Source organism: Dama dama, chromosome 24 (genome assembly GCF_033118175.1).
Source record: "Dama dama isolate Ldn47 chromosome 24, ASM3311817v1, whole genome shotgun sequence".
NCBI lineage: Eukaryota > Metazoa > Chordata > Mammalia > Artiodactyla > Cervidae > Dama > Dama dama.
The window spans coordinates 54,958,079-54,973,462 of NC_083704.1; the positions used below are offsets into that span (position 1 = coordinate 54,958,079).

Genomic DNA, 15,384 nt, shown 5'->3' on the forward strand with positions numbered 1-15,384 from the left:
TCTGAGATTGCTGGGGCCATCTACGTGACACAAACCTTTTGTATTTGGATCTGTCACTTTTCTACATGGCTGACAGAAAAACGCAGATGTTTTTGTGTGAATTGTGCTGTCCAGCCTCAGAAGGCCATCACCGTCTATGGGAAGGTGGCTTAGAGACCTCGCTGCCCTGAAGCAGTCTGCTGGTTGCAAGAAAGGATGTGACGGGGTTGCCTCCTTGCTTGCCTGCCCAGGTGGCCCTGGCTCCCTGCCTCCCCACTTCAGCGGAGGTTTTTCTTTTCAGGTACTGTCCCAACTGTAAGAAGCACCAACAGGCCACAAAGAAGTTTGACCTGTGGTCCTTGCCGAAGATCCTGGTGGTCCATCTCAAACGTTTCTCCTACAATAGATACTGGAGGGATAAGCTTGATACAGTCGTGGAGTTCCCAGTCAGGTGGGTCCCTAGGCTGCAGTGGTGTTTTGGGGAAAATTAAAAACCAAGCAGACCATCTGGGCACTGATAGGCAGAGTGTTTTGCCACCAAAGACTTTTCTGCATTAAGATGTGTGTGTTACTGGGCCCCAGGCAGTTAGGATTTTAGGCTCACTTCTCCTCCCTGTGTGGGGAAAAGTCTCTCCGATAGAACCACGTCCCCTCCTGAGTCCCTGTGCAGCTTGACTAACCTGGTCTTTTTACCTGTCCTTGGTCCCCGGGAGCCCAGACTCAGTAGGACAGCACACGAATATGCTGCACCACAGTAATGCCGGGGCACAAGGAACTAGAGGGTAATCTGCTGGGGAGAATTGGGTTGTTGGGGGCCGCCCTTGGTGGTGCAGATCCACCGCAGTCCTGTCCTTGGGGCAGGGGCTGGGACTGGCTGTCTACTTGGGGCTTCTCAGGTCCCAGGGTACAGAATGTAAGTGACACAGTCGCTCAACAAGGTGGGAGTTCCCCATAACATGCAGATTTAAAAATGCTCTTTTCAGGGGCTGGTGTACAGGTAGATAGGTGCAGTGTAGACATATCAGTGGGAGGACATAGATGGCAGTAGGTCAAGTAGAGGTGTTGTCAAATTCTTTTTTTTCTGTATATTTAAAATTTTAGAAATAAAACATTAGGGGAAAAAATGCTTTGAGGGGCCTGTTTGGGTATTTAGCTTACATTTTTATGGCTCTGTGATTCTGACAGTAATAGCCATTTCTACAAAGTTGCAACAGCCCTCATGTCTGTGCCCAGAGCCCTTCCTTGCCATCTTGTCAGAGGCTGGAGTTCCCCAGGAGGCTTCCCTTCTCCAGCCTAACATGTCAGTGGTCAGAGCAAGACCCCAGGGCACCTTCTGTCTGGACTCTTCATCCGTTCCTTCTGCAGTTAGTGTCTGAGGGCTTCCTGTGTTCTAGTCTGTTGCATGAAAGGGGTGGCTAGATCGCTCCGACCTCTTTCTCTCAGTTTAAGGTATTGAAGGGTTCTTTTTGTTTTCTGTGCTTAGAGGTCTGAACATGTCGGAGTTTGTCTGTGACCCGTCAGCGAGGCCGTATGTGTACGACCTCATCGCCGTGTCCAATCACTATGGAGCCATGGGGGTTGGCCACTGTGAGTACTGGCATCTGCTTTCCTCTGAGATGTTGAAATGCCCTTGGCCACTCATCTGTCACCAGCTTTTCCCTGTGTGCCAGCCATTGCCCTAAGGACTTGACTTAACAGCTCTGCAGGCCTCAAGTTGCAGGCTGCCCCTCATTTGTTTTGGCAGGGTGGTGGTTCATATCCTTTGATCCAATAATCCACTTCCAGTAAATCTGTCCTACTGAAATTACTTGACTTTGGGGAAAAGCTTCATGTACAAAGATATTTACCTATTTATACTGGTGGCTCAGACGGTAAAGCTTCTGCCCACAATGCGGGAGACCTAGGTTTGCTCCCTGGGTCGAGAAGATCCCCTGGAGAAGGAAATGGAAACCCACTCCAGTACTCTTGCCTAGAAAATTCCATGGATAGAGGCGCCTGGTAGGCTACAGTCCATGGGGTCACAAAGAGTCGGACACAACTGAGTCACTTCACTTCACTAGTGGAAAATTAGTGACAGCATTGGTGATTAGCAGCTGTCACTACTGTCCATCTGCTTGATGGAAGAGCACACAGCCATTGCAAAATAAAATTATTAATACCATGGGGAAATGCCCATGATGTGCTCAGGGAAAACAGCTACACAAAATTGCATCATTATAGAAAGTAGTATCATAACTATGTACATTGAAACAAAAGACAAATTGTGATAGGAGAGGGGACAGCCTAGAAAGAGAGAGACCAAAATGTTCGTTTTATTATTTTTTTTTTTTTACTTTCTTCTACTTTATTTTCCAAAATTTCTATAATGTGTAGGTTTACTTTTGCATTTATACTTTTACTTGTCTATTTTGTTACTTGTTTATGGAAAGGTTAGTGATGTTGAAGTGAGGAGCTGGGTCTCCTCGTGTCTCCTCTGTTGCGTCCGCACCATGACACCTGCCACTACCCCCAGTGTCAGGACCCCAAGAGGTGACACCATGGGAGGTGTCAGTTCCATTTACCCTCATAGTGGATTATGAACTGCCCCAGACCCCAGTCTTCTCTTCTGTACGGGTACGCTTTTCCTGTTGGCCCAAGTCTGTTCTCCTGCCTCTCTATTCTTACCATATCGCCTCCTGCCTTTGGATGGCTGCTCATTCTCCAGCCCTCAGGTCTACATTCCAGCCCATCGGAAGAAGGGGAAAAAAGGGCACGACCTTTCCTTTTAAGCAGACTGCCCAGAAATCCCCCTCAACTCCTCTACATACGTCTCATTGGCTGTAACTTGGTCACCTACCAACTAGCTGTAGGACGGGTGGGAAAGAAAAATTGTACCTGTCTAAAAATTGGGACTCTTCTAGAGCGGCTATTTGCAATACCTGTGATCATACCACATCCTATAGCACTTATTCGTCTCTAACTTTTTTTTCTCTGCAAATTAATTTTGATATGTGTATTCATGCATATTGGACACATGTATTCATTTTTAACTCTTTTAGCATACAAATGTACTGCTTGGGCAGGTTACTTCGATTCCATATGCTTCAGTTTCCTTATCCCGGTTAGGCTGGTTGTGTGCAGACCCACATTGGGTCCACAGTTGGAACACCATGATTGAGAGCCCTCATTGTTACTGTTCTGCCAAGCATGGACAGCAGGGACAGGCCCTTGGCACCTTCTCTGTCACTTTTTCCTGTGCCCTTCACCACCGCTTGGTGCAGTAAGCACTGCAGTGAAGAATGGTTAAACAGCTTGCCAAGAGCCACACAGCAGGTCGAGACCAGAAACCAGATCTCCGTCAGATTCAGTCGTTTCTGAGAGGCTGAGTGGAGCGAATCGGGTATCACTGCTGGGACTGCTGTTGTAAACATATCTTGCTCGGAAAGTGTAAAATCAAAACCGGAAGTGCTCACTCTGGAAAATACTTGGACTGGTGTGAGGAATTGTTACTGAGCCACAGATTCTTGACTCAGAGTTTCAAAGACAGATAAATTTAAGTTTTCTTGTTCATATCCCAACTCTGCCAACCCAAGCCCCCAGTGTGTCTCTCACTGGGATTACCCCACAGGCTCCAGAGGCAGTGAGAAACAATAGTAGACAGCCATTCCTGGATATAGTGGGGGTGTTTGACTAAGCATGTTTTTGACAACTATTGTTTTGCTTAAATCTTAAAAAGTATCAGCTCCTTTTATGGGTCCCCCAACTCTGAATTAGTGCTCATAGCTGTTTTCCCCAAGATTACAGTTTAAAGTCTGAGTCCCCAGCAGCTCCATTTTTACCCTTTTAGAGCCTTTTTGAGAAGAGAAGAGCTTATTTTTTTTTAAGGACGAGTTCTCTTTCGGTTGTTAGGACACAAGCTGTAAATTACCTTTAATTTCAGGCTCTTGCTATGTGTCATGTTTCGGAGTTGTTGAGTGCCAGCCTACTGAGCTAGCCAGATCACCTCTCTTGATGACCAACTAGCATATTCTGTTGCTTTGGCAGACACTGCGTACGCGAAGAACAAACTGAACGGGAAGTGGTATTACTTTGATGATAGCAATGTGTCCCTAGCCTGTGAGGATCAGATAGTGGTGAGTAGGCCCTGATACCTGGTTCCCACTCTTACCTTTAGGGATTAGAGCTGGGAAGAGTCTCCCAGGCTAGTTGGTTATTGAGTCATCCTGCTGGGACAGTGGGAGCTACCATTCCTTCCGGGACCCTTCCTAATGAGACGCTTGACTCCTGAGTCTGTCACAGGGCTGCTACCTTTCGCCACTCCCTGGGCACGGTCAGCATGAGCCAGCCTCAGGTGGTACGGTTTTCACCATCACTTTAGTGTGTGGATGCACACAGGGCAAGACGGCGGATCCCTGAGGGTGGTGTGTTTTGAACAGAGAGCAAAGCTTGGGGGGGGAATGGGTGATTATTCCAACCTGTGAACGGACGTCGTGCCTCTTGTGTTTTAGACAAAAGCAGCTTATGTGCTGTTTTATCAGCGTCGAGACGATGAGTTTCATAAGACACCTTCGCTCAGTTTTCCTGGATCTTCTGATGGAGGTGCAAGACCAAGCAGCTCACAGCAGGGCACGGGGGATGACGAGACTTACAGCATGGACACCAACTGATCTGCCCCAGTGACCCTGCACCGCAGCACCAGTGCCATCCCCCAGGAGAACACCTTTGACACTGAAGACTGCTAGTGTTCCGTCTAAAAACCAGATGAGGAAATTTCCTGCTTTTATGAGCAGAAGAAAAAAAAAAAAAGACCCTGTTTGCTCAGAAGGGTTATGTCAAGAGGCTGAATTATTTTTTTTTTATACAGGTGGTAAAAATTTTCTGTAAAACGGGTAGAGCTGCAGAGTTGGGGTTGGCGGTGGGGAGCACACAGTGGAGAATGTCTGACCAATTGAGTGGAGAGGAACACACTGTCATTGCGTTTGGGGCTGCCGTGAAGACCTGCCACAGGCTGCCCTGCCCTCCTGGATTTCGGATTCTGGTGCTGGTTACTGGTCCTCCCAGTAGTCTACCCACAGTAAATCAACCTCAAGTAAACTTGATGTCGTCCCCTTTTCCCTTGCTGTGCACTGAGATGGGTTTATAATACCCTAAAAAGTAGCCACTGATGCCCCTTTCTGTTTCCCTAGTCACCTTGGAATTTCCAGCTTCCTTCTCCCTAATGATATTTGGTGTTGGAGTTTCCCTACCTTCAGTCTCCTGTGGAACCTAGCAGTTCTGTTATGTTCCCTGGCATCCTTGATGAATTGAGACAGGTGGATATCGTGTGACATTTCTATTAGATCCCACTTAAATATCAGGACAGGACACTGCTGGGTCTCCTGCAGCCGTTTCTCTCCGTATTGGCGTCAGAATAGGAACTTTCCTGGGCTTGGAAAGGGCTCTTCTTCTGCTGGGGACTTTGGTTAGAAGTGAGATCCCCGCCCCTGGTCTGATTGCCCCACCCTTTCCCCCCGGGCCATTGTCGCTGTCCCCTGCGTGCGTGCGTGCGTGGGCCCTCTGCTTCCCCGTCACGCTGCGTGGGTTCAAAAAAACGAGGCCATCCATGCGTCCCTTGTCTGACCTTTAACCCGAGCCGTGGGGGTTGGGCTTGTCCGGGCGCCGACACGCGCGATCAGCTGATGAGAGCGCAAGACGACCCAACGGTTAGGTTTCTTCGGCTGATGGGTTTCTTTGGCTGATGGGTGAGGACGCAGCCATGGGTCTCGGCCCTGGGCGGCCGCGGGGTGGGGCCTGAGAGCGGAGTGGGGGTGGCCAGGAGGCGGGGAGGAGGGCCGGGCTCGATCGATCACTGGTTCCTCCCTCCCCGGTGGAGAAGTGCAGACGCAGCTGTTGCCACGAGGAGAAAATCTCCCCGAGAGTGGGTTTCTCGGCTCTCTGACCTGTGGCGTGGCTCAAACTTAAGGAAATTGTGACAAATACCCCATCGTGGGCGGTTTACAACCTTATCTGTACCGCTATTCTCACATTGTTCTGTGCATTTCCAGTGTATTACATAATAAAGGTCGCTTGTAGGGAAGATGTCTGAGAAACTGAGGAGATGCAGAAAGGAGCTGACTGCAGCCATCGACCGGGCCTTTGAAGGAGTCAGCCATTCCCAGGAGTGCTCGGGCCGCCCGCGGGTGGAGCTGGACGCCGCCCCGCTCGCCTTCCCCCTCCCCGTGCACCGGCTCCTCTGCCGGAGGCACCCGCTGGTAGCCTGCTCCTCTGCGGCTCCATTCTCTCCCGTCCCTGGCGCTCCGGAGAACGAGAATGTGGCCTTTGCACCAAACCATGCCCCCGTGAATGCAAAGCCCCAGGCGCTCTGCCCCAAAAGAAAACCTCTGAGCAGCAAGGAAAACATCCTGATGCGTTCCTCCATTTTGGCACCCGAAAGACAGTTTTGGCGAGCAACAGGAGATGGGGAGAACTGGAGAAAAGACAGTCTAAGGTGATTCCAATCTCATGGGTTTAACAGCTACAATTAGGGGGATTTCCTATTGTGGGGGGGGGGGGTGGAATTGTTGAAAATTCTAAGCTGGGTCCATAACACTGATTTTCCCTCCCCTTGGGGGAATGGCAACCCATTCCAGTATTCTTGCCTGGAAAATCCCATGGGCAGAGGACCCTGGTAGGCTACGGTCCATGGGGTCGCAGAGTTGGGCACCATTGAGCGACTTCACTTCACTCACTGGGGGCGCTAAGTCTTCCCCAGACCTTGTCTTCTCCCAGGTGGTTGCAAACTGCCTGGTCTTAGGTACCTTTTAAAGGCTTAATTAAAATTTAAGTTTATTTTTGCATCATCTCTTAGCAAGGAGGACCATGTGGGCTGAAATTTCCAGGTCCTGCCATCTTGGCTGCCCTGTAAGGAGAGATTGAAGAAGCCATTTAATTGTTTCAGTATTACTTTTATCTGTGCTCTTATTCACAGACATTAATGGGCATTAGAATGCTTTTAGTCAACTTCACTGACTTAGTGGTTCCCAGTTTTTGAATCACAACATAAATGACAATTTAAAGGACTAGTGTTTGTCTTTAAGATTATCTAACACTGAGTTCACCCCTGATACTTTCTTGAAAGAGGATCTAATCCTCTGCCTTTTTCTTTTCTCCCCGGGGCTGCAGGAATGATACAGAGAAGGATTTGAAAGTTGACCCAAGCATCCCACTCGGTTCCAGCCAAGAGGTCACAAAGGATCTGCTTGATATGATTGGTGAGTTCAGAGGGCTGCTCCATCCTCTCTCTGAAAGGATAGATCCTTCACCCAGGCCCCCAAGTCAGCAAGTGTCTTATAAAAAATACATCTCTTCCATTGGCTTGATAGATTTGTTTGGTTCACAGCAGGCTCCATGCAGAGAGCCTTCATGGAACTGATAGCCTGGAGGAGTCACATCCATCAAGTCATTTCATAAATGTACAATTAGAGTGAATCCTCGGAAACCAAGGACCGCAGCCGCTGTTGGATGAGTTTATTTGAGAAGGAAACAGGACATAGGCAGAGATGAAGAGACGGGGAGTAGTCTAGCTTGGGTGGGTGGTGGTAACACAAGATTAAAAGAAAAGTTAGAAGCCCAAAGCTCCCCTTTAATTCTGCCATCCACCACAAAGGCAACCACTATTAACGCAGGGTGGTATATCCTGGCGTAGACACTTTTGCTACACACACATCTGTATGTTCTGAGTGTGAACTTCATGCGCCCTATTTTTACACAATGCACAGTGACCAGACAGCTCCTAATTAAGAGATACATAGCCTTGGGAGCAGCCCAAAGCTGTTGGCCCTGAAGGGTCACGGGGTTATGGGGCAGCAAAGGAGGAGGTCTGGTGAGGGGTGGTACGTGCCCTGGGTCACAAAGCAAGATCCCTGCCTTTGCTTTAGTGACCTGAATCTCCTCCCATGGTCCCAGTAGGTGAACGGAAGTCATCACTGCCTCTGCTTACCTCCTTCCATGGCCCCTGCCATCTACAGGAAGCATTTTCCTGCTCTTTTGGCTGTGGTGCGTGGCGCTCTGTGCTGTGTGCTGTGCTCAGTCGCTTTGGCCATGTCCAACTCTTTGCCACCCCACATACTATAGCCTGCCAGGCCCCTCTCTCCATGGGTTTCTCCAGGCAAGGATACTGGAGTTGATTGCCATGCTCTCCTCCAGGGGATATTGCTGACCCAGGGATCCAATCCACATGTCTTATCTCTCCCACATTGGCAGGGGGGTTCTTCATCACCAGGGCCACCTGACCAGGTTAGATCTTAGTTCTCCGATCAGGGATGGAACCCACACCCTGTGCAGTGGAGATTATGAAGTCTTAACCACTGGACCATCAGGAAAATCCCAATAGGCAGCATTTTACTTATTCAGAAGACCCCACACAGTGTCTTGTGTCCTCAGGTCAGGGAATAGTTCCCCAAGAGCCAGAATAAGCACAGGCATCTCTGTATCCTCCCACTTACAGCCTGCTTGGAGACCAATAGGTATCTGGGACTCAGTAAATACCTGCACTGGAAAGGGGGTGCCAAGCCCACATTACAGTGTGACAGCCGGGTCCGGAACACCGGCTTTGCCTGCTCCCAGGAGATGGCCACCCACTTGTAGTTTTTAATTTCTGCCCAAAACATCTTCAGAATTCTCCCACTGGACTTCTAATGCTGAATGTTTTTATTTTTAAGACCATACAAGCATCCGAACTATTGAAGAATTGGCTGGTAAACTAGAATTTGAAAACGAGTTGAACCGTGTGTGTGGCCACTGTGAAGATTCGCCTTTCAAGGAGGAAGCCTGGGCCCTGCTGGTGGACGAGAGCCCTCAGAAGGCCCCGGACGCAGACTCTGGCAGCCTCAAGCAGGCTTTCGATGACCACAATATCGTGGAGACTGTTCTGGACTTGGAAGAGGACTACAATTTGATGACCTCTTTTAAATACCAAATTGAGTAAGGACAGTTGACTTCAGCTTTGATTCTTTATGGTAGGAGACTGATGTTAGGATGTCTGTGCAAGTTAGTCACAATCATCAGGGGCCACTTCAAAGGCTTAGCAGAATCTGAATTACCATGACTTTTTAACTTCTAGTGGTGTACCTTTTTCAGCTGACAGCCCAGTTTTTTGGTTGTTGTTCTTTTGTTTTTTAACTCTGTTGCTTTAAAATGTTTCTTTTTTCACTTTTTTTTTTCTAACATCTTGACTGTTTTTTGGATTGCTGTTCAATATACACAGTACCCAAGGCAGGTCATGGGCCTCTGCTGTGTCTCTTGATGTTTTTTTCTATGGGCCCCTGAAAACGTCCAGGTTCCACAAGCAGTGTGGGCTTTCTGATCCCCTGGGACCAGCCCATCCCAGGCCTGCTCAGTGGAGGAACTGGCCTCAAGAGGGACCTTGGCCCCAGGCCCTCTGCCACATTTGCACACACCACACACACGGCTGCCTGTCCCCTGCACGGGCATCATGCCCTCCTCATGGCCAGACCCTCAGTCCCTCCATCCTTGCCCCTGCCCAGATCAGAGGCCTCCTACTTGTGTCCAGGGAGCTGGCAGCATCCCTGGTACCCTTCTGGCAGGACATTCCTGTGAGGCCAGCCCACCATACACCCACATCAGACATCTGGGCCCTCAGCTGAGGGGGGAAAGGAAGGGATGAGCACAGGTCCTGCTCATTCACTACATACCTGAACCTCATCCATCCCATTCCAGGACTGGACCCCCGGGAGGCCACAGGTGGTTCCCATGACAATGACTGTGCTGGGATAAGATGGCCAGGGGCAGGGAGGGGCTGAGCTACTGCCCTCTGAGGTCAGCATGGCAGCAGAAGCTCAGCAGGGCTGGCTCCAGCCCCACCGCTTGAGAGAAAGGACACCATCAGGGATTATTTGGACCCATCTCTCAAAACCATGATGTTCTTTCAGGAAACCTAATAAACTGTTGAGCAAGGTATGATATCTCCCAGAAACTGAGTATCAGGGAACTGCCTACCTCCTTGGCTCATAGGGGAGAATGGGGGTGACAAGGCTGGTATAGAACTGTTTGTTAAGACATAAAAGTCAAAGAGCTGGGGAGGAAGGCCTGGGGGCTGATGACCCCCACGAGGCCGTATTTTAGGCTAGTGACCCAGCATGAGGCAGGCTGCAGGGCTGGCAACACCCCATCACCACCACAGGTCCAGAGAGTCATCTGGGTCCCATAGGTGGAGACTTTGCACCTAGTTCTTAGTGGTGCACCTGCCTGACCCTGAGAACTAGCCTCCCGCCACTTAAAGTAACAGGTCTCCACTGCCAGGTGAAGGGCAGAGTGACTAACCAGAGGCTCCTGACAGCCCCCTGACAGTCCCTGCAGTGGATAATAAACACTCGCAGATGGTGGAGTTGGGATTCACTTTTTAGCCCCTGAGCTGGTGGGACACAGGAGCATGTGAGAAGAAATGCCTACAGCCTCTTGGCTGCCACACTCGGGAGAAGGGGCTGTCTGGATGGAGACATGTCAGGCGACTTGCTATTCAGAACACCAGGTCTCCCAACAGTGAGTTCCAAATAATATGTATTGATGTGGATCCTCTCCCACAGAGGAAGTGAGGCGTAATCCCCATCCTCCCCGGTCTCTGCCCATCACTACCCCTGGAGAGTGAGCTGGACTTAGTAACTCACTTTTCAAGGGAGAGAGCTGGGGAAGAGAGTAGAGACATGGACAAGCCTGGCAGACACCACTTAACCAAGTGATGAAGGTCCATCCCACCCATGCTGTCCTGTGCCCATTACCCACACCTGACAGGATGCAACGAGATGGGAGCTTCATTTTCAACCCAGATTGGGGGGTATTCTCCAGGATGCCTGGCCAGTACCCTAGATTGTCAATGTCAGGAAAACAAGGAAAAAAGTCAAAATCTGTCACACAGTAGCAGACACTAAGGAGACACAATAACTAAATGCAGTGAAGTGTCCTAGATTGCATCCTGGAATGGAAAGGGGACATTCATGGAAAAATGGATCAAATACAAGCTCAAGTTTAGTTTTTAATATGTTTATGTTAGTTTCTTAGTTTTGACACGTACACCACGTTATGCAAGATGTTAACTTTAAGAGAAGCTAAGTGAAGGATATATTTGAACTTACTATCTTTGTACCTTTCCTGTAAATCTGAATTTATTCCAAAATTTACAAAAAAAATTTTTTAATGCAATTGATCCCAAGTTTGTGACATTGTTACCAAGGAGGACAGGAAGGGTTTTAGTCTTTTTTTGTCTGTTTTTCAGTTTATCTGCAGTGGACCTGAATCACTTCTGCAGAAAGAAGAAATTAGAGTTGTTTTTTAAAACCTTCACCTCCGCCAACCAGCCGTGGGCATCCCTCACCAGATACCTGCCCAGAGGTGACCTTCACAGTTCTGGGAACTGCAGCAGGTCCAGGACCGGCAGGGGAGGCTTGGCAGGACCCTCACTAGTGGCTCACGCCTCCCTGATAGTGCTGAACCCTCAGGGCCAGAAGCTCTAGGTCTCACAGAGCTGTTTCTCAGCACTTAGTTCTCCCTGGAGAGGCTTTGCAGAGGGGGTGGCTGCTGGGAGTAGAGAGCCGGTGCTAACCCTATAAGACTGAAATGAGAGGACTTTTTTCCTGCCTGCAGCATAGACTGTGGCACTTGTGAATGAGGGCTGAGCCTGGCTTAGGGGTGGGGCAGAAGGGAGGCTTTAGATTCTCCTGGCTGGATAGACAAGTATACCTCTAGTTTAGCAAAGCCTTTGTGTGGAAATTCAGATTTACCAAAGAACTAATCCAGCCTGGACTCCTTAAAAGAGGAGCTTTTCCTCTCTGTAGAAATAGCTGTAGGGTAAAGCAGGTGAGCCCTGAGCCTCTGGCATGCGACTCCCAGAGTAGCTGGGATGGCCACATGGTCATTTCCCTGGTGGCACCTTCTCTTGTCTCTGCCTCCCTGGCTCCCCAAGGTGCCCAAGGGACACCTTCCTGCCTCTGTCATGTGCCTCAGGGCGGCAGGCAGAAGCGTGCTTATCTGCGCAGAGCAGAGGTTTGGGGAGCCAGTCTCTAGGGATTGAGCTGGAGGAATAACAGGAGCCTAGATTTTTTTTTATTCGCCTAGAACATTTATTTTAATAAAACTTGGGACCAAAGACTTCTTGGGGAGACATTGATTTTTGAGAAACTAAAAATGTTTTACGTCATTTGGTTCTCTCCCCCGCAGTTCATCTTGGCAAGCCAAACAATCACTGGATTGTTTCCGTGGAAACACCAAACTGCAGTTTGGATTAGCAGAATCAAAATAGAAACAAGGCAGCTTCAAGAATAAATAGGAGCTTTGGAACCGGCTAGTTGCCAACTGCAAGTTCAACTTACAGCACAAGGCATGTGAGAAGCTGGGCCCATCCAGTTCTGTAAGGAGGGGTTTCCAGGTCCTCTGGCTGCATGCTGCCTGCCGGGTCGAGGCCAAAATCACTAGAAACCAGCTCTGTCAGTGTATTGGTAAACTTTGTAACAACACTTAGGGCAGGAGGTGGTCTGCAGAAGCAAGCAAAGGCTGGGGACTGGAGGAAAAGAAGGGAGAAGGGACAGGAAAGAGGAGAGATGAGTAAACGCCAAGTGAAGGTCCAGCAAGGAGCAGAGGCCACGCTGAGGCTCGAGAGTAGAGCAGCAGTTCTTTCGAGAGGACGATTCAAGGGTGGCCAAGGGCTGGAAGCAGTGACCCCGCCCTCAGCCCCTTCCAGATTTCAGTGTTTCCCTGCATTCCTGGGCCTGGCCGGCTAGCCACAGAGATCAAGACTAGAGCCTGAATTCTTGCCAGGTGAGCTCTGGGGGCACTGATGGTCAGTAAGCGTCTGCCTCAGTGTGGCTCCAGCCAGCATAATCAGGCACGCAAGCCTACCTTCTCATCTCTGAGTCTCAAGGCTGCCTGCCTCCTGCTCCCCTCACCAGGGGAGTGGGGGAGCCACCTCTTGGCCCACCAGCCCTGCCTCCTTAGCATTCTGCTGGACCCTGCATTTCCAAGCCCAGGGAAGACTCCAAGGGGGTCAGGAGACCAGGAGGATAGAGACAGACCACCTGGGGTACCTGTGCCCCTCACCTTGGCATCCAGGAATGTGCTGGTAAGGCAGCACCATCCTGCCACAGGAGAAGCCGTGAGCTGTTAATGATCAAAGAAATTGATGAAAAGGATTCCCTCCTCCTGAATGACGGGCCAGGGGCTCACCAGCTACCGGAGGGAGCCTCCTCTTAACGGAGGCACAAGATGTTTGATACAGCAGAGAAGGCCAGTGAACCAGAAAGGGGAACCGGGGGGGCCACTGAACCTGCTTGTCGGTCGTTATTGGGAAGACTGTCATCCGGAGACAATCTGAGGCTCTGGTAATTTGCTTTCTCCCTGGAGTATGTGGGAGAACATTAATATTTTAGGTTCCTGCTAAATATTTATAGAGGGAGCAAAGTTTTACTCAGGAAATCTACTGACAATGGATTGCAGCCCTAGTGGGGAAGGACTTTCTGTGCTAGGCCAGCTGGAGAATGCCTGATTTGATGAAGAGTTTTGGCCTAAGGCCTGGCATGAAAAATAATTTTAAAACCTGCTCAGCTCTTGTAGGAAGCAGCTGTCTTTTCTGAGGGCAAAAAGGCTGTGGTTTTCTGGGTACTTTGGGTGGGAGCTGGCCTGGGAGAGAGGAATGCACATCTTATAGGAGACCTGTCGTCAGGAGCCCTTTGGAACATCTAAGACAAAAAAGGGAAGTTGTTGCAGAGGGCTACTGGAGAGACCCAACTTTTAGGACAGGCTGCCAGGAGCTGTTTGATAAGCAAGCTATCCCTGCCCTCAGTAAATATTTGTCAGGTGTCTCCTAATGACATACCACTCCTGGATGCTAAGAATACAGTAGGGATGAGGTGGATGCTGTTCTTTTATTTTTTTACAGCTGCTGTTCTTGCTTCTGGAGTTTATATTCCACTATGCAAGGTGGGCAAAAATACAGAATTAAAATATCATTTCGGATGGAACTATCTGAGAGAAATGAAAACAGGGTAAGGGAATGGGCAATGAGGAAGGCAAGCCCCTTAAGAGACCTCTCTGTAGGTGATGTTTAAATTGATACTTGACTGTCAAGACAATTAGGTGCTACAAGTGGCTTTTCCATCCTCAGACGGTAGCTGGGGTTGTATAGTGGGAGGAGCCCCTAGGTGGGCCCTGGACCAGTAGACCTCCCACCACATCCGCCCCTGTGTAGCTACATAGATCTCTATCCAAAAATGTTGTGTGCTTCAGCGATGTGCTGGGCTGTGTCATGCTCACCAAATTCGGCAGGAACACAATAGTTTCAAAAAAAAAAACAAAAAACCCTTAGGAATAAAATAAGAAATATAATATCCTTTCCTGATGATTACTAGAGACAGGCAGTGTAATTTTAATTAGCCCAGCCTTGTTAGGTGTTAAATGTACTGCTTATTCTACAAAAACACCCAGTTCATGTAACACTGAGTCACTCTGGCCTTTTGACTTTAAACAAAATAAAATACTTCTGAAGAAATACAGGATTTCATAACACAGCAGAATTAAGGAATAGAGGGTCCTGCTTTGGCATTCTAAAGTTGGAAGGAAACTTCAATGAGAAGGCCACAGTCATCAATGTTGGTGGAGTTTTCTCAACAGGGTCTCAGCTTTGAAGTAAAATGATTAAACTTTTCAACTTAGAGCAATAAAACATTTCCAAATGCAGACTGCTCTGCCCTACAAGCCTCAGAGTAGCTGCTGCACACCGCCTGTAGCCTGTTTGGGATGGGCTGGGTTCCATTTTCCCTTGCCACCTTGGCATAAGCAAAGAAAATCAGCGGGGAAGGCAGTGGAGGCTAGCAGAGGGGTGAGCAGATAACCCTGAGACCCACAGAGGGCACAGGGTCCAGGGCCGCCTGAGGCAGAGCCCAAGTCTCACTGTCTTGCCCTTACAGAGGGCTGCTGCCATGGCCTGTGGCCGCAGGACACAGGAGGCCGTCGGTCTGGAAATGAGAGTGAAGGCAGCTTCAGTTGTTACTGCCAAAGGTATCACAGGCAAATTAAACTCTACCAAATTTTTGTGGGATACACACCCCTGAAAATAAAAAATATAAAAGAAATCAGGAGCTATTATGGTCTACCTAGAAGCCCCATTTTCAGGCATTCCCTGGCAGTCCAGTGGTTAGGACTTAGTGTGTTCACTGCAGTGGCCCAGATTCAATCCCTGGTTGGGGAACCAAGAGCCCCAAAAGCCACCTTGCACAGCACCCCCCACCCCCCACAAAAAAAGCCCTATTTCAATGCTGTCCTGGCTTAAAGATGGGAAAATTCTGGAAGCTGTCCATCCATGAGGATTTTTACTTTCATAACAATCAGTTTGAGTAGGGTGTGGTTTATTAAAACGTATGAGAAGGAATAAAAAGATGGTAT

The 15,384-nt window shown here is 49.1% G+C and overlaps 2 protein-coding genes across 8 annotated transcripts in view; both read left to right on the top strand.

Annotated features, from left to right (window-relative positions):
- USP4 (ubiquitin specific peptidase 4) overlaps nucleotides 1–5,052 on the top strand; it is a 41,379-nt gene extending 36,327 nt beyond the window's left edge. For both annotated transcript variants that reach the window (XM_061128604.1, XM_061128605.1), the window contains 4 exons: nucleotides 281–430; nucleotides 1,463–1,566; nucleotides 4,003–4,091; nucleotides 4,467–5,052. In XM_061128604.1, coding sequence (XP_060984587.1) covers nucleotides 281–430; nucleotides 1,463–1,566; nucleotides 4,003–4,091; nucleotides 4,467–4,625 — 502 coding nt within the window. In that variant the 3' untranslated portion in view covers nucleotides 4,626–5,052. The remainder of the gene's footprint in view (nucleotides 1–280; nucleotides 431–1,462; nucleotides 1,567–4,002; nucleotides 4,092–4,466) is intronic.
- Nucleotides 5,053–5,137: 85 nt separating this feature from the next.
- On the top strand, nucleotides 5,138–15,373 carry C24H3orf62 (chromosome 24 C3orf62 homolog). Of its 6 annotated transcripts, none has more exons than XM_061128610.1 (5): nucleotides 5,138–5,270; nucleotides 6,003–6,445; nucleotides 7,120–7,208; nucleotides 8,658–8,919; nucleotides 11,228–12,109. In XM_061128610.1, exons 2-5 carry the CDS (start codon nucleotides 6,036–6,038, stop codon nucleotides 11,463–11,465), a joined length of 999 nt encoding a protein of 332 aa, XP_060984593.1. In that variant the 5' UTR covers nucleotides 5,138–5,270; nucleotides 6,003–6,035; the 3' UTR covers nucleotides 11,466–12,109. The 6 variants fall into 6 exon arrangements, with proteins under 6 accessions (XP_060984593.1, XP_060984594.1, XP_060984592.1 ...); XM_061128611.1 differs by adding an exon at nucleotides 12,169–15,373 and having other exon boundaries at nucleotides 5,194–6,445; nucleotides 11,228–11,343; XM_061128609.1 differs by having other exon boundaries at nucleotides 5,194–5,699.
- Nucleotides 15,374–15,384: the final 11 nt, after the last annotated feature.